The following is a 19,007-nucleotide window of genomic DNA, read 5'->3' on the forward strand; positions in this document are numbered from 1 at the left end:
TACATATGGTACTCCCTTTTCATAGATGCTAAAGATACGTTGCTATGAAAACACTGGCAAATTTATATAATTTTTCATCTTTGTATTTATTCACTTCCATTTTCAACTATAAATGTTGTCTCTCATTCCAATATTTCATCAAAGACACTTTGCAAGGTAATATTGCTTGTAATCTCTCAACATCCTTCTTTTTTAACATTTAGAAAATTATTTTATATTCTAAATCATTTTTGCTTTTGGCTGCCATGGTTCCTTGTTTGTAAAGGACCCTTTAAACTTTCTCACTGTGGTGATTATATCAGTTATTTAAAAATAAGTAGAGAATGCTAAAAACAAGCATTAATATCTCTTGTTTTATCAATTTCCAATTTTGATATCAAAATCTTATTTGACTAGTTCAGTTTAGAGCTGTTTTATTGCCTTCTTCATCTTTATACTTCCTTCCATTTTAGTGTTGACTTTCTCCTATTTGGTAACTAGTTGTATCCTAACCTTTATGAAAGAATCAATTTCATTTCTCTGTGATTCAATGCTTACCATGTTTAATGTTTGAAAATCAGTGCCATATGGAGTAATATATATTGTAATGAATAATTATTATTATATAAAGTTGTACAATATATAATAATTATAGATAATAAAGTCAGAAAGATCTGAGTTCAATTCCTGCCTCTGAGAATACTGTGACCACTAGCTCTCATTGTTCTCAGGTAAGTTTCTGAAACTATGAATTATTGACGAGTTGCTGATGTATATCAATGAAAAGGAATTTCCATACTGGGATTTCCCCATACCAATGAAATAACATATTAAAAAAAGTGCTCACCATGTCCAATGCCTTCCAACTCATTTCTGGGATAAAATAATCATAATATACAAGTGGAAGGAAGGGTTCTAAGTAGTTTAGGAGCCATTGGCCTCTCATGTTTTAATTTTGAACCATATTTTTCAACTTTTTTTCACCATCCTCTTGTATGTTCACCTCCACACTGTCACCAAGAATTAATGGATATGTTTAATAGTTTGCAAGCTCTTGACAAGTTTTTCATATAATTTATCTACTTTGTCCTCTGCAACTGATGGTAAATAAGATAAAATAATCTTCATAGCAGTCTTTTTTTCTTTTTCTCATCATGGGGACCATAAAGGAAGTTGACCAAATGTCTTAAAAAATTATGGTTCTTGCTGCCTTTGATTGCATGATGAAACCAAGTCTTCCAATTCCTTTATCTGCCTCTCTAAGGAGAATCTTCCTTGGAATAATCCTTCCATTTAACTGCAACTTCTTAATATCTTCTTGTTTCATTTCTAGCAAGAATGTTAATATGAATAGTGCTCAGTTCCTCCTATAACATATTGCTTATTCATCAGTGGGCAAAGTTCTTGCCCACTGATGAGGCCTTTAAGAACAATTAATCTAGATGGCTGAAAAAATTGTGTGATTCTTAGAACCCCTTACCCCTTTTCTGCCACTGTGGCTGATTGTCAATTGATACATTATTTGAATGATTGCAGTGGAAGGTGGCCACCTTGGGCCAATAACCATTTTGAATTTCTCTTTGTTTCTTAGGATGCTGTGGTCAAGTCATTCATCACATCTTAGTGCCCACTATACTGAAATGATCCTTTTCATATAAGCTAGGCTGCTAAGGGCAGCAGAGGTTCAAAGCCTTTCTACCATGGAAGAATTCACTAGAATTTGCAACATACTGTGTAAAATTTTGAGAATAGCTGCTCATCACACTAACTTTCCGAGAATATTTAAATATGAGGGTTAAACAAGATGATCTCCACAGTCACTACTATAAAAATCTAGGAACTATTATTTCCAAATGACTGAGATAAAAGTGGGAATTTGACTCAAATTTCCTGGATTCCCCCATTGATTTGTCTTAATTCTTCATATTCCTTAATTTATGCAACTATAACATAATAAATCAGTTTTAATTTTATGCTTAAGTTGTTATAATACAGGTGAATACTTTTTTAAAAAAAATGGAATGCATGTCTATCTTTCAACCAAATGCTTTTTTGTAGAAAATCCGTACACAAAAAAAATATACCATCATAAAAGATATATACTTTTAAGTTTTGGAAAGTGTCCAAAAATGCATCCATGAATAGAAAATAAAACAACTAAACTTTAATAGAGTAACCCAAAATTTAGTGTTAGAATGACGTATTTCATACATTGTTTAGTACCTAAGTAGTACCTTTGTGAGTTTATATTTATTGTTTTATAATCTATTCACTTTTCTTTTAGAAAAAAGAAACATGAAGGAGTCAAAAATGACTTTTATAAAGCTAAAATTTTCATGTATATAGGTTGAATCAAGAATGATAGAAGGTTTTGGTGGTTCTGAGTCACTGCTGCTTGTTAATTGAGATGACACAAGAATTTCTGTGACTATTTCTGTGACTACACTACTTATTAGGTATAAGTGGCTCTTTTTACAAACATAGTTAACTAGGCTGTAGGAGAAAGTTATTCTAACTGCTTCTATTTGACAAAGAATTATTATTATGTAACTCTTATAGAAAGGCACTGTTCTAGAGACTGGGCAGGTAAAACAAAACTAGTTCCTGCCTTTAAAGGCTGAAAATAAGGGGGAATACATACATATGTATGCATATATCTATGTATATGTGTATATGTACACATATACATATGTATGTTTATATAGAAATGAATATGATACAACAGCAGGGAAGGCTACATATATTGGGAGCAAGCAGCAAGGTACAGTGGAAAAGGCACAAGATTTGGGTTTATGTTCTTTTTCTCTTTCTTTCTTTCTTTTTTTTTTTTTTTGGTGAGGCAATTGGGGTCAAGTGACTTGCCCAAGGTTACATAGCCAGCAAGTGTCAACTGTGCGAGGCTAGACCCAAACCCAGGTCCTCCTAAATCCAGGGCCAGCGTTCTATCCACTGCGCCACCTAGCTGCCCCGGTTTACATTCTTTTATTTCTGCTACTTAACTACTTTTGTAACTTTGGAGAATTCATTTAACCTCTAAGGTCCTCAGTTTCCTCCCCTATAAAATGAGGTGTTTGGATTAGGTGGCTTCCAGTGTCCTGTCCAGCTCAAAATTGTATAAATAAAACTGGAGCAAAGTCTTAATGCACAAGAATGTCAGCAGTCTAAGTTACATTCAAATAGCCTGAATTAATTTAAAAAGATAGTATAGTAAAGATTGGGAAACATGTTTGGGAAGTACAGTGGGTGAAGGGCAGTATTGTGGAAAACTATAATGACAAGTTATATTATAAAAGTAACAGAAAATCAATAAATGTTTTTAAATTAGAGAATGATACCACCAGATTTGGTTTTTGTTTGTTTGTTTGTTTGTTTTTTAGTGAGGCAATTGGGGTTAAGTGACTTGCCCAGGGTCACACAGCTAGTAAGGGTTAAGTGTCTGAGGCCAGATTTGAACTCAGGTACTCTTGACTCCGGGGTTGGTACTAGATTTGTTTTTTTAGGAATAATTGGCAGGTTTGTTAATGATAGGTTAGAAGAGGGAGAGACTGGAGGCAGAAGTAGCAGCTGGGGAAATACGCGACATGTGGATGGAAGAAGATCAGGGACTGAAGTAGGGCAATGGCGGTTTAAGTGTCAGAAAGAGGGAAGTAGATGTAGAATCTCTACAAGTTTGTAGCTTACTAGATGTTGGAAGTAAGGGAGAAGGAAAAACAAAAGAAGATTCCAAATTTTTCAGCCAGGCTGACTAATAATCTATGATGACATCAATAACGATAAGAGAGGAAGGAGGAAGATGAGTTTAAGTATTGGATGTGCCAACAGTACATCCAGGTAGAGATGTCCAGCAGAGAGTTGAATGTGAAATATTGGATTTTGAGACAGATAAGGAATGGATATGTCATTTGGGGAATCATTTTCATAGAAGTGAAAATTAAAGCATTAAGAGCAAATTAAATTTCCAGAGGATATAGGATGGAGAGAAAAGAAGACTGAAGATAGATTCTTGGAAGATATCCATCCCTAGGGATCCAGAAGAGAAAGATAAATAAATGACAGAAATGAAAAAAAAAGGTATGCTATTAGTTGGGTGAGAACCATTAGTGAGCAATGTCACAGAAATTGATGCAAGAGAGAAACTTAAGAAGGATGGTTGGGTCAAGACATACGAATATGGCAGAATTGTCAAGAAGGATGAGAATTTAGGAATGTCTCTGGACTTGCCATTAAAAATGAATAGGGTTGCTTGAGAAAATAATTTAATTGAAGTGATGAGGACAAAAGTCATATTATATGGGGTTGGAGAGTGAATGAGTAGTGAGAAAATAGAGAAATTAACATTAAAATAAATACAATCCCATGTTTGGTTTTTTTATCTAGTAAACTATGATATTTTCCCAGTAGAGAACATGAAGCAAAATCTCATTTTATGGGCATATATAGTATACTATGTCTTAGTACTTATTTAAAAATTATTAAAGTCTAAATTATTATATATTTTAAACCTGAAAACAACTTTAAAATTTTCTTGAGGGTTCCACAGAGGGGGAAGTAATGTGGGAGAAGGTAATAACATGTTATTTCTGAAAGCACAGTGTCTTTTTGCTGTCCTAGCTAAAGGTGGGCTTTTTTCCTCACTCCAAGGATAATTTTGTCAATGGAGAAAATAAAGTTGATATCCACATTTTGTTCTTCAGATGGAATGAGTTCAGGATAAGGCACTTTAATATATTTTCCTTATTTTATAATGTCATTAGGAACATTTGCTAAAAATACAGGTTTCCATATTTCTAGCTGATCATACTATTTGTAAAACAAAAGGTGGAAGAAGGTTGATTGGCTAGGTATATCGACAGCCTTTCAAACCAGACATTTTATTTACAGCAGCATTGTAGGGTCTGTGTACAATAAAATCTGCATGTACTCACACACATGTATAAAATACTTAGATTCTTATTTCCCCCAAATGTTAGGGCCCAAAAGCTTAAAGGTCAAGAAAATGTGGTTGAAAGACATTTTCAACAGGTCATGGGCAGTCAGAAAATACCTAGTTTGCGTGAAAATAATATAGTAAACTTAGTACCTGGAAGTTGTAAATACTCCATAGACTATTGGATTTTTAGGATCTTTGGAATTCATTAAGAATACATCCTCTGTATTAAAAGAGAGTAAGAAAAATATTGTCATTTTATAGTCTTGGGAGAGTCTGAAAAAATATGTTTAGAATGACATAAGTTACTTACGTAATTCATCAAAGTGAGTGTCAATGCCATTAGGCCCTGGCACTGAACAAATAAGCCTAGCCTTAAGGAAAGTTGTCCATTTATTAACAAGGCTTCTGTGTCCACCAAAGTCATTCTGAAAGGAGATGAGTAGGGCTGTGATATTATTTCTATATGAAATAAAGACTAAACAGGTAAATGAAGATGATTTACCCTATTTTATAACCTAAGGTAAAGTCAGATACAGATGAACAATTTCACATTTTTAAAGCACTATACATCATTTAAAGTACCTACAGATTCAGCTTTTGGGATTAATAAAGTACAATCCTTTCATAGTATGATTAAGTTCTGTAGATGCACTTTTATAATTATATATTATATATATATTTTATAATTATCATTAAAATAAGATGCATTAGAATCTCATTATGAAGAAAATTCTTCAGAATACAATCATATTATACTACTGGCCAAACAAATCTGCCAAATTGCATGTAGGGAAGTAATAATTGGAATAAAAAATATAAAACAGGTTTAATTAGAAGGAGATCCTGAATGTCATATTTTGTGTATATTCCATGCTAGAACACATCTCACACACATACATACTCACTTTCCCTATACTCTCATTTCTTGTAATAAAGAATAAAAAAGGGGAAAAACAAAGCAATTCAACAAAACCATCCAATACATTGTCTAATAGTATATACGTCACTATTGTACATTCATATTACCCCTCCTCTTATATAAACATTTAACAAGTATTTGTGGTAATAATATCACTAACATTGTAAATAGAAATTCTAAGTGCCCCACAGACTGTTGAATTTTGAAGATCCTTTGAATTCATTAGGTATGATCAGGGAAACAGTTGGACATTTTTTTCTTAATGAAAACTATAGTAAAGTCCAATTTCCAGTATTTTTTTTCTATTTTAAAAGTATTTATTGTGCTTGCTTCAGCAGCACATATAATAAAATTGGAATGATACAGAGAAGATTAGCATGGCCCCTGCACAAGGATGACACACAATTTGTGGAAAAAAAAGAAAAGAAAAAAAGTACTTATTGACAATAGAGGACTTCACACCATGAAGCAAAGAGTATTTCTATGAAAATAATATTAGCAAATATATAGTGGACATGTAAAATTAATTTTGAAAATAGTGTACTTTGATTAGGAAACTATATACCTTACTATCACTTCATTGATATGTAGTTTTATAAAAGGCATACATTCTATATGTATTATTCTCAAAATGTTTATTAAAATATCAATTTGAAGTATTATTTTATAATGAAACATACAGGAATAGAATTCCTTTCATTTAATTTTTTAAACTGTGCCTCACTTATCTCTCAGAATTTGGAAACGATATACTTACTAGTTTCCTACAAAAACTCTTAGTTAACCAGAGAAAGGATTTGCATTGAATATTTGATTTTTAAAAATTTATTTCTTAATTAAACTGATAAGAGTTTCTTTGGAAAGATGCCTCCCCCTTTTTTTGAAGGAAGTAATTTTCCCAAGTACAAAAGCACTCCTATAAAAGAATTGACACAGAACCTGGAGACATAGTCTGACTTCTACCACTTAACCTCCCTGGGACTCAGTTTCTCTAAGGGGATTGGCTCAGATAATCTTGATGTTCCCTTCTTGTTTTAACATTTTAGTTTGCTACTATCAGAAGTCACTGGAGATATAGGGTTGTGGGAGCTACTGTTCCTATGTACACTCTCTCAAACTATGACAGGAAGGAAATAAAATTTTTGACAAATTAGATGATTTAGAAACAAAGCAAATATTAATTATATCACAATATTGTACTTTACCTAGAGAAGATGCATGGGAAATACATAAGACAGGAAGTTCAGTACCATATGGATTTCTTTTTGGCTTTGCTACTTAACAGCTGAGAGACTATAGCCAAAGTGACTAACCTCTCTGGACTTTAATTTCTCCATTAATAGGGGAACGGGGAAACTATCATCTATGATTATATTACCCATATCATTGGGTTGTTTTAAGGAAAGTGTTTTTTTTAAATAAGCAATAAAATATTACATAAAATGAGTTATTATCATCTTGTGAATTTAAAAAGCATATTTGCATTATTTTACAAGCCAAGTTTAATCAATAATATGTGCTCTCTCATCGCCTTTCATTATGAATTAATTGCTTCCTATTCATATTTTTAATATCGTAAGTATCAGTGATTTCATTAGGGAGAGTACTTTGTTCAGTGATGCAAACTATAAATCCTCCAAGTTATGACTTAGTATTTGGCCTTTATATTTTTGGCTAAAAATGAAAAAAAATCATCACCTGGTAGGTACCCTTCTGGTTATAACATCTCAAAATTTAGCTGAGTTTTTCCTCGTGGAACATCCATGCATCCTGAATTTTTCTGGGCCCACACTCAATGATTGACACATTGCTAATATTTTTTGCTTCCTTCATTTTTAAGAATTTAATTTCCACTGGCATAGTCTATAATACCCTACATCTCACCAGTATAGGATTTAAATAGACAATATAATTACACAATTTTCAAAAAACAAAGAAGATGATTTTTATGGCAAAAATTCATCCTGTTGTTTTCTTTCCTTACCTTACATATCTGACCTATTCTAGCATGAGTGGCCTTTCCAGAGTGCTCTCCATCTATTGCATTTTCACGGAAGAAAAAGTAAACTTTGTCATCTTCTGGATTGTCACTCTCCGGGATGAGGTGGACACTAATGAATCTTGGATCTGAAATACAAAATGGAGTACAGACATTAATTCACATCACACTGGGACAAAAAAGAACTGAATTCCATACATTGCAATTTCTTCTTTATTATCCTATCAGATGTCCTGCTGAAAATGAATCTTATCCATTTCCTTCAATTCCAATGCTTCTTACTTGCTACTTTCTTTCCTATAGGCATTTCACTGCTTCACAAATTTCCATTTGCCATATCACATACCTCTACAGGAATGTGATAGCATGATTATCAGAATGAGAATACCTCTCTTGATTTATCAGAAATTCATATCAAAAGAGAAAGTATGAAAATGAATTCATAATCTTATATCAAGGTAATTCTAGATGATACAAGGAAAGAGTACTGGTTAAGGGTCAAAGAGCCTGGGTTAAAGTCCCAGTTCTGCAACTGTACATATAACCTTGGGAAAGTCACTTATCATCTTTCACCTTCCATTTGTCATTCTTTCAATGAGGGTTATTGATTGCATATAAATCATATTTATTTTGAATATATTTATATGGATTCAGGGTTATTCAGATGTATTCTTTTCTGTATGTGTGTATATACAAGCTTTAGAATATAAACTCCTTCAGGGCAGATACTGTTTCACTTGTCTTTGTATTTCCAGCAACTATAAAAATGCCTAGCTCATGGTAAGTGATCAGTAAATGCTTGTTGAACAATTAATAGCTGCCTTGCTGAGTTTCATGAGGTACATTTAGCTAATAAAATGTCCAGGCTCTCATATTGATGTCCCAATCAGGAGTCATTCATTCCTAGTCATTACCATGAGATCAAAGTGTTGATGCTAGAGAAGTCAAGAATCATATGAGATCATATATTTGAAAGTGTTATGAAACAGTGTATAAGAACAAATTATTATTTTTATTGTTTTGAGAGAGGGAAGCATAGGTGCAGTAGCCTTCCGCACAGAGTGATATCTCCACTCCTTACTCTGAACATAAAAACACTTTTCAAACATCTTCTCTAGTAGATTTTTTTTATTCAGACTTTCATCTGAGCAATCCTAACTTTTAATATAGTCAGAGAAGGAAGGTGGAGGAGTAGTTGACAATAAATGATGCCTCATAAAACATGAATTAATGGAACTTTTCTTTTAGAGAAAGCCCCTAGTCTATACAGAATCATTGCCCAGCATTACAAGGCGCCCCTTGAAAAACAATTTGAATGAAATGTAGAGGAGCCTCTTTTGTTCAAGGAGGGTTGGAATAGACAATTTCTGAGAATACATGATATGTATTTTAGTACTTAGCATAGTGGACACTTAGCATGGTAATCCACTATGTACCTCTCCCCTTATTTAATCATCCAGAAACACAAATGGATTATATAATAATTGGGTCAAGTTAAATAAGTTGCACAATATGCCCCAAGTTTTATCTAGGCAAAATGGAGTATGCTACTGTAATACAGTATGCTGAGTATTGACCAGGAATAATTTGAAGTGGAAGCCCATAGGGCAAGAAAACACATTTTAAGGTTTACAGAATAATTATTCTTATTGCTTCCATTATATGATACAATATCTATACAAAGTCCAATTTGATTGTGATTACACCCTGATATTTTATGTTAGTTTCCTCATGATTTTAATATGTAAAATCTTTGAAATCATAATACATGTTAAAATACAAGACATTACACAGAGAAGGCATCATATAAATATTAAGCTCATTATACTTGGCTCCTATGATTTCTTTTCCTATCAAAATAGACTAGGAAAAAGCAGACATATGTAAAGCTAGTGCTCCTCCTTTATTCCTGCAAAAGACATGCCAACCCCAGAAGTACATTAAACACCCTGCATATAATTTCCTCAGCCCTGATCCTTGTGAATAATCACCATTAGTATGTCTTCTTTGGTTTTAAATGTCAATTTTTTAGGAAATATGCATGCCATAAAAGGGTTGGTTGAAGGAACTAGAATGTTTAGCCTAGGAATGAAAAGATTTAGGAGAGTAATGGCTGTTGTTTCTAAGTATTTGAAAAGCTTGAATGTAAGAGGAATTCAACATATTTTTCTTGGCACCAAAAGGAAGAACTAAGAGCAATGGGTAGGAACTGGACAGGGGGCTGATTTTGGCTCAATGTGAGAAAAAACTTCCTAACAATCTGTTGTCCAAAAGTAGGATAAGTTGCTTTGGGAGTCATTGAGCTCCCCATTGCTGGAGGTGTTCCAAAAAAAAAATCTGGATGAAAATTTTTCAGCTTTGTAAGAAATGTCAAGGGGTCTCTTGTTCAGGTAGGTTTGGAATAGACAACCTTTGAGACCCCATGATTTTTGAATATGTATTTTAGCTCTTAGCATAGAATATAGTGCTCTACCCTGCCACTCTACCCTTCCTTCCCCTTTTAGTCATCCAGGAATATGAATGGATTTTATAATCAGAGTCAGTTTGAATAGCAAAATAGGCCCTGAGTTTTACTTAAGCAAAGTGAAGTATATCACTATTACATAGTATGTTGAGCATTGACCAGGAATAATTTTGAAGCAGGAGCCCATAGCTCTGAATTTTTTTTTTGGGGGGGAAGCTTGTCATATAATTGTTCATATTTTTCCATGATGTGATACAAAGGCTATTCTTAATAATAGTGTCTCTTTAATATATAAATATATATATGTATATACACACACACATATATATGTATACATACATACATACATACATGTTTATTACTATTAATTACTGGTAGTCTTGAGGTAAACTTACCTTAATATGTCCGATTTCTCTAAATGTACAATTGTATGGAAATTCTTGTTTGAAAGAATTAACAGACTACTCTTCATTTTGTTCTTTCTTCCTGTTATTGATTGCAAACTGATACTAGCAGCCCTCCTTCCCCCCATTTTCTTTTATTATATGGAGATGTGGGGGGCAGCTAGGTGGTGTAGTGGATAGAGCACCAGCCCTGGAGTCAGGAGTACCTGAGTTCAAATCCGGCTTCAGACAATTAACACTTACTAGCTGTGTGACCCTGGGCAAGTCACTTAACCCCAATTGCCTCACCAAAAAAAAAAATGGAGTTGTGTGACTATACACCTCATTAAAATTAATCAATCAATATTTAGTTTTCAAAATTATATCCGAACAACATTATTAAGCATATTCTGAAAGAAGGCCAATCCCTTCCATCAGGCTGAAAAATAATATTAACACCAGTGGTCAAGCATTACCATCATTCTGAAAAACCTTAGTCAGTTTAGTAACTTGCTTTGCCTAAAACTCTCCATGGAAAGGTTTACAAAAACTCACTTGAGGCTGGTCTAATTTATTAGTTGAGCTCAGATTCCTAGGAAAGTCCATACTATTCACACATCAGAAGCTACTCCTGCTGAATGGGAAGCAGAAATGAAAATCTAAACAAACAAAGATTTTTTTTTTCCAAATTAAACTTAACAGCTCTGCAATCCATTAAAGAAGTGCATGGCTACTTCCAGTCTGCAGATATAAATCGCTGGTTTCATTATAGCCCAACCCAGGCAAAAATAACTGACACAAATGCACAGATCTTTTTAATAATGTAAGCAGTTACAGCACCCCTATTCACCTTGTTCCTTTCCACAGTGCAATTTTATTCTCTCCCCCATGGGAAAAAAAATATTCTTAATCCCTGATGACAATGGCTTCACAAAAACTTGAAGTTTCTACCATTTCTAAAAATTCCCTGTGATTTGAATCAGGAAGTTAATGTGAAAGGACATTGGAAAACTTCACTTCAAAAGAAAGTGGCAAAATCCATTTAAGCAAGATCAAAGTACATTAATCTCTCCAGCATGAAACCATAGTGTAAACACTCTGAAAGGTAAATACAATTGGAACCCTTTCTCTGATCTGTCTAGCTTTGATAGTGAGCCTCCAGGGAAAGAACCTCTGTCTCTGCCTGTATTGCATGTTTCTGGGTACACTGAAGGAGCTGAACAAATAATCACATTGAATAATCTTGTAGCCAGTGCTATCACATGAAATAAAATATGCAATCTTTATTCATGAGAATAATAGTAAATATGCACTCCCCCCACCCCGTCCCTTTCCCCCTTTATGATATTATGCTGCTTTTTATCCCAGAGTTGGCATCTTTTGGAAAAATGTACTTTGGTGCAACACCTGCCACTTGTAACAGTACCACTTTGTTCAAATATTTTCCACAGCTGCAAATTAAACTGTCCTTCAGGTGCAATCTCTCACTTAATGAAAGTGACACCTTGGCACAGGACATGCTGCTCCCTTTATGATTCATTTGGCAGCCTGTGGTTATTTAAATAATGAAAACATTTTGCTGCTCTCAGCACTTGAATCAATTTGAAACCTTTGTGTGCCATCATCTTAGCCAGCATTTAGCAGGCTACCCTGCTCCATCATGTCAAAACAAAACAAAGGAACTACTAAACAAAACCCTCCCCAAATTAAAACAGCGGAGAACTTGGCTGTAAAGATATTTAAGTTCTAGAATTACTAATCAGGGGTTTTTCACATCTTTTAAACATAAAGCACAAGAATGGAAGTCAGGATATGTGTACATATCTAGAACATGCACTATACATAGCCCAATTGGCTTGAACATGGAGCTAATGAGTCCAAGGTCTCATATTCAATCCCCACATGGGCCAGTTAGCTTCACACAATGAAAAAAATAACTTTCATAGTTATAGGCTGCACTGCTAACCCCAGCCAATCAATACACAATGGATGCTGTAGGTCACAAGGCAACTCACACAAGATCTGGAGGATGACTCAGTGCAATCTATCAACACTACTGGAAAAACAACTCATAGCACATGGCCTCCTGGCTCAGTAGCATTACCATGATAGATGACAGGAAAGAAACGTTATTTATAGTTTACCCAATGTATACATATGTTTATATGTGTGTGGTGACATTTTTCTTCATATATATGATTCTACTGAAGATGATTCCTATCTGAGAAACTAGACACAACTCTGTGACTTTACATACTAGAGCATCAACTATAAAGTCCCTTCTGCTCTAGGCATATATAAAATTTCATATAGTGTCGAGGGGAACCAAGATTTTTAATATTCCATTTGGATATATTTTATTAAGTTACATTCCCATAAGATTGGATTGGATTAAGAAACACATTGAGAGATAATATTTGTTATGGAAGAAAGCTTGCCTTAGAGTTGGAAGACCAAGCTTCTAGACCGTATCTTCATACCACCTACCAGTATAACCTTGGATTTTACTTCTCAGAAAGTCTCACTTCACTCTATAGAGTCTTTCAGTTTTTTCATAGACAAAGTGATAAGGTGGATTAGATCACCTCTTAAATTCCCTCCTAGCTATAAACTTAGAGGATTATACAAATGAGCTTAGAGTTTATACCATCTATGTCTATAAGAGATGAACTATTTATTGTGTATTGTTTATGTATACATTTGTGTATGCATATATTGTGTATTATTATGTATTCACTATTAGAAAATGATTAACAATGGAAACTCAAATGTTAAGAGACTTGTAACCCACTCTCAGGCAGCCCCTCCCAAATGAGTTAGCTAAAAACGGGAATATTAATCTTTACCACAAATAATTTTTACCACACAGGTAAACCAGTGATTAAAGAAAAAGAGTTAAGTCGACTTGTCCAGTGTATGATCACAATGCTGTTATAGTTTATTTATCTTTGTGGTTTGCCACTAGGGAAGGGTAGACTAAAAGAAAATAAAGGAAATGTACTGAAGGCCTTCTGGCTGATCAAGAATATTAGGAATATAAAAGTAAGGTCATTGCTGAATGGCTAATGGCCTAAACAAAGGGGATAGATTATTTTTTCCCTCTTATGCAAAAAAACAAAATGTAGCTACTACAGTAGAGTCAAGAAAAAGACAGGTTAGAAAGTGAGGAACACCTTGGGAAAGTATATTTGAAAAATTTGGAAAAAAAATTCCTAGTGATTCAAGCCTGGAGATAGAATTAAAATTTGTTATATGGAAGTATTTGTATTTGACTGCTACTTCACAGTGCACAGTTGAGTAGCTAGGTGATGCAGTGCCTAGAGTCAGGAAGACTCATCTTCCTGAGTTCAAATCCAGCCTCAGATACTTACTAGCTGTGTGACCCTGAGTAAGTCACTTACCCTTTTTTGCCTTAGTTTCCTCATCTGTAAAATGAGCTAGAAAAGGAAATAACAAGCCATTCCAATATCTTTGTAAGAAAATCTTGAATGGGGCCATGATGAGACATGATGATGAAACTACTAAACAATCACGGTGAATATCATCTTTCCATTATTTGTATTAGATCACATGTATAAAAGATATATTTAGAGGTAGCAATCTTAGAAGTCTTCTATCATCTGCATTATATGAGGAATATGAGGCCTAAAAGGGATAAGTAATTTGCTCAAGATCACAAGGGGCTAAGATTCTATTTGAACCCAGGTCACTTGAAATCCAGCACACTTTTCTCTGCAACAAATTGTTGTCATTTCAATTTTATAAGTACTGACCAAGTAACCCTGATTTTTGGGTTGACTGAATGATTTGCTTCTCTAATAAGGTTAAGTAGAAATCAATTCAGGAAATAATTTTAAAGATATATATGTATATCTGTATACACATGTGTGTGTGTCATTTTTCAGGGAAAAATTCTTGCATAGTTTGTATGAAATTCAAGAAAATTCTAGAGTACAGTTCAAGTAATTTTTAAGTTAATAGAAGATTTTTTAAAATTAGAAAATGCACTACCTTTTCTTTTTCCCAAATAGAAAATAGTATTTTAAAATAAATATTCATAAAAATTAAACTCTACTTTCATTTCCTAGAGCCTGCTTTTAATATATATGACATACCTGGAATTAACCATATTTATTTCCATAAAATAATTGGAAATAATAGGGACATTTGAATTTGGATAAGGTAGATAAGATTTCAAGTCTTAAGCATGATGCTAAGAAAGAAACTATTGTTTTGAGATAGTATGTAATAAATACAACCTATTCATCCTATGATTTCACACCCAAACTGCTTCTTAAATGCATTAGAGTTTCAAGACTTGTATTTTTTAACCTACCTCATTTTAATTTTTAGCACATTTTCCTTCTCCTTGCCAGTAAGATAATCAAATGCTTTAGACATTATGCTTACTCTGCTATATTGAATGAAACTTGAAATGAGTGCAAGTCAGTGCATGTGATTTATTTTGAAAAGATTCAGTGCTTAAGCAAGGAGCTAAAAAGTCAACCCACAAAAGAGATATAGTACAGGCATGATTTAAATCTCTAGGAGGAGAAAGGAAAACATACCAGTACTTCCTTTTAAGTCCCTCTCCAGTCCATGGCTCAGTCTGGTAAGAGTGAAGGGTTAGATATAAATGGAACTGGGTAGCTAATTTGTGCTTCTTGGCTAATATTGGGGGGGGGGTATTTTGTATAAATAAGTGACTCTGAACTTTCTGAAAACCAAGTTGTTAATGACAGTAAACTTCTTAATGAATAGTTTGTATGCTCCAATGATTAGAGGCAACAAGCCAGAGTGAATAGAGAGTTGGTTGCCTCAGCAGCTAGAAAGACTGCTTCAAGTCTCTTAAATATACTGGGTGTGTGACCCTAGGCAAGTCACTTAATCCCTCAGTGCTGTAGGGTAGGAAATCCTCTAAACTGCAGATAAGATTCCAAAGGAAAGAAAAAAAAAAAACACAAAAACCCAACAACACAGATGTTCAGTTCAATCAGCATTTTGGAGCAATTTTTATGCTTGTTGCATTGTAATATAGTACCTACAAGACAAAAAGAAATAGTCACTCTTCTAAAGGTGCTTATCCTCCTATGAAATAAAATATACACAGATAAGTACATACAAAATATATACAGAGTATAAATTCCATAAAGTTAATAATTTGTAGGTTGGGGTGGGGAAGAGAGGAAAGAAAGCTCTAATAACTAGAGGAATCAAAAAAGGTTTTGTAGAAAGTACTAGGCTATGTTTTGAATGAAGTTAAGAAGGCAGAGCATTTTGAGTATGACAGATGGACTGTGCAAATGTAGGAAGGAGGAAATAAAATGCTATGGGTATGGGGTAGTAGTCCAGGTTGTGTAGAAGGTAGATTACATGAAGGGAAGTAATGTGTTCAGATAAGTAGGAGCCAGGTTATAAAAGTCTTTTTGTGTGTGTATGTGTGTAGGGGCAATGAGGGTTAAGTGACTTGCCCAAGGTCAGGCAGCTAGTAAGTGTTAAGTGTCTGAGGGCAGATTTGAACTCAGGACCTTCTGAATCCAGGGTCAGTGCTTCATCCACTGAATAAAAGACTTTAAATGATAGAGAGAAGTTTAATACTAGAAGCTACTAGAACTTCCTGAAATTTTTTGGAAATGGTCTTACACTTTAAAAATGCTAAAGTTTCCTATGCATTAGAGCTACCTTGGGAAGAAAACCATTTGAATTTCTATCACAGTAGGTCATTAAGCAAAGATCCAATGACAGCTTGTCAGAGATAATGGAGTGGAAATTTCAGTATAGGTTGGTTTATAAACTCTGAGATCACTTATGTCTCTGAGACTGTGATTATAAAAAGTTGACAAGTTAGTTCAGTAACTGTTGGTCCATTTGTCAACTTTCTCAAATCTTTAACAACTTGGGATGGTCTACATATTCATTAAATAAATATTTGAGGAAAATATAAGGAATGCTGGCTTTTACACATTATTTCCTAGGCAGATGACATATTTATAGTGACATGGGTTTATAGTGAATATAGGATCCTTCTGTATTTATTTTTACTTATTTATAAAAAAGCATTTTATTGAGTAGAACCATGTCCTTTGAGACTCTCTTTAAATAAGGTATCTCCCAAACACATAGCAAATTTAGAAAAAATTTTCTTATAGATGAAACTATAGCAATCACAGCTGAACCATTCTCTGTGTGTTTACATCAAGAAAGATATAGAATTAATTGTCTTCCCATCTTTGTCTTTTTTTTCTAACTTGGCATTATTTGACATTGATTCTAAACTATTGATAACAAGTCTGCATACAGAATGTGTTCAACTTTGGTAAATAGTGGTGTCCTGTCTTCTCTTTTCTCTGAGTAATATTATAACACTTTCAACCTGGCCTATTTTTTAAAAAGATGATGATTTTGGGAAATGGTTAAAAATAAATACACTGACTCTGATTCTGTTTCTCAGAGAGGTTCAACTAATGCAAAACAATTACCAAAAAGTGGAGGCCAAAAGAATTCAGAAACATCAAATACATTACAAAATCAAGAAATTTAAGAATCAGAAGGACATTTAGAAGCCATCTGCAATGCCATCCTTCTACTTTAGGAGATCTCTCCTATCTCCCAAGATAACCCATTTCCCTCTTGGACAGCAATTATGAAATGTTTCCTTACTTCAAGTCTTTATCTGTCTTCTGAAACTTCCTCCTATATTGGTTCTAGCTCTTCCTTCTGGAGTAAAGCAAACAAGTCTAATTGAGTTTATTTATAACAGACTTTAAAATACTTGGAGACAGCTTGACCTACTATCATATCTTCTCTTCTGAAAACTAAATATCTCTAGTTCTTTCAACCAATAAAACATGTGTTCCAGTACTCTCACTAGTCTGACAACCATCAACTTTAGCTTTGCCCTTCCCTCCCTAAACTGTAGTACCCATAACTGAAAACAGTACTTCAGATACAACCTGATCAGCAAAGAGTACAATAGTATTACTACCTCTGTGTCCTGGACCCTATGGCTCTCTTAATATATAATAAGGTTAGAATTGTATAAAGTTTTTACTGTCTACCTGTGCTTGTCTCATCTTTTATATTTGAGATTTTTAAAAAATCCAAATATAGGATTTACACTTATCAGTGTCAATTTTCATCTGATTAACCAAATATCAAAGTGATTTTCCTAAAGTGTAAGCCTTACCATGCACTTCTTTTATTTAGTAAATTCCAGTGGTTTCCTATTACTTCTAGGATTAAATATAGTCATTTCTCTTACAAAGTAAAGATCTCTAGTCTTATTGACTTACTTGCTGTTTCTCACATATGATATTCTACTCATCTCAGAGCATTTGTTCCCCATGATCAGAAGGCTGTACCTTCCCCTTGCCTCTTGAAAACTATGACTTCCTTCAAGATAATGCAAAATCACTGCTAGAGCCGTTCTCTTTAAGGATAGCTTCCATCTAATCTGCATTTATCATATACATAACTTGATGTTCATGATATCTCCTTGATGTTAGGGTTACCCCCTTCCTTTCCTTTCTTTATATTACCAATGTTTACAAGTGCAAATTACAAAATAAGAGCTAAATAAATATTTGTTTTTGTGTGGGGTTTTTTTTTTTGGCTTATTAGATTCTGCTCGATATTTTTAGCCTTCTGAGATCTTTCTGGACCCAAACTTTGTGCTTCAAAGTGATAGTTTTATGCCATTTCAAATCGGATATTCATATGTTGAACTGTACAAAAAAAATAAGACATGTTGTTGGTAAATGATTTGCTAGTGTAGACATCCTCATTTATTCTATTTGTAAAACCAAGATATGGCAATTGAGCAAAACCAATTCATAATATCAATGTAATCCACTTTGTTTACAGTTAGTTACTGCCATGGAAAATGGAGGTAGGGTCTAATGTTCTTTCTACTTAGCCACACTACCTATTTAGTCACATAGAGATGTTAAGAAAAGAAAAACAAGTTAACAAGAGATGATTTTACTGTTACTCCTTTCTCCTAATATTTCAATATTGTACTATACTATTTTAATTTTTTACCCATTGACACACAGCTTTGTCAGATAAAAATATCTTCAAATAAACATAGCATTTTGCCATGAATTTCCTGAATGTTTTATTCTTGTTTTTAATTCATAAAGGTATAATAATATTTAGAGGTATCTTGGGCATACTCCTCTCAAGTGGTAACTGATTGCTAACACTTATATAGCACTGTGTTTCAAGTATTGTGTTAAGTGCTATACAATTATTAGCTTGTTTGATCCTTACAACAACCCTGGAAAGTAATTGTTATTACTCCTATTTTACATATGAGGAAACTGAGGGAAACT

At 33.7% G+C, this 19,007-nt stretch overlaps 1 protein-coding gene and 1 non-coding gene across 2 annotated transcripts in view; one reads left to right on the top strand and one right to left on the bottom strand.

Moving 5' to 3' along the window:
* The window catches only part of SEMA3A (semaphorin 3A), a 297,699-nt gene that overhangs the window by 58,140 nt on the left and 220,552 nt on the right, over positions 1–19,007 (bottom strand). The window contains 3 exon segments of the mRNA XM_043969236.1: positions 5,060–5,129; positions 5,220–5,334; positions 7,813–7,955. Of these exon segments, the coding sequence (XP_043825171.1) occupies positions 5,060–5,129; positions 5,220–5,334; positions 7,813–7,955 (328 nt within the window).
* Positions 6,151–6,257, top strand: LOC122730173. Its single transcript, XR_006353387.1, has one exon. It is a non-coding gene; the product is annotated as a U6 spliceosomal RNA (small nuclear RNA).

The sequence above is a fragment of the Dromiciops gliroides genome, chromosome 5 (genome assembly GCF_019393635.1).
Source record: "Dromiciops gliroides isolate mDroGli1 chromosome 5, mDroGli1.pri, whole genome shotgun sequence".
NCBI classification, from domain to species: domain Eukaryota; kingdom Metazoa; phylum Chordata; class Mammalia; order Microbiotheria; family Microbiotheriidae; genus Dromiciops; species Dromiciops gliroides.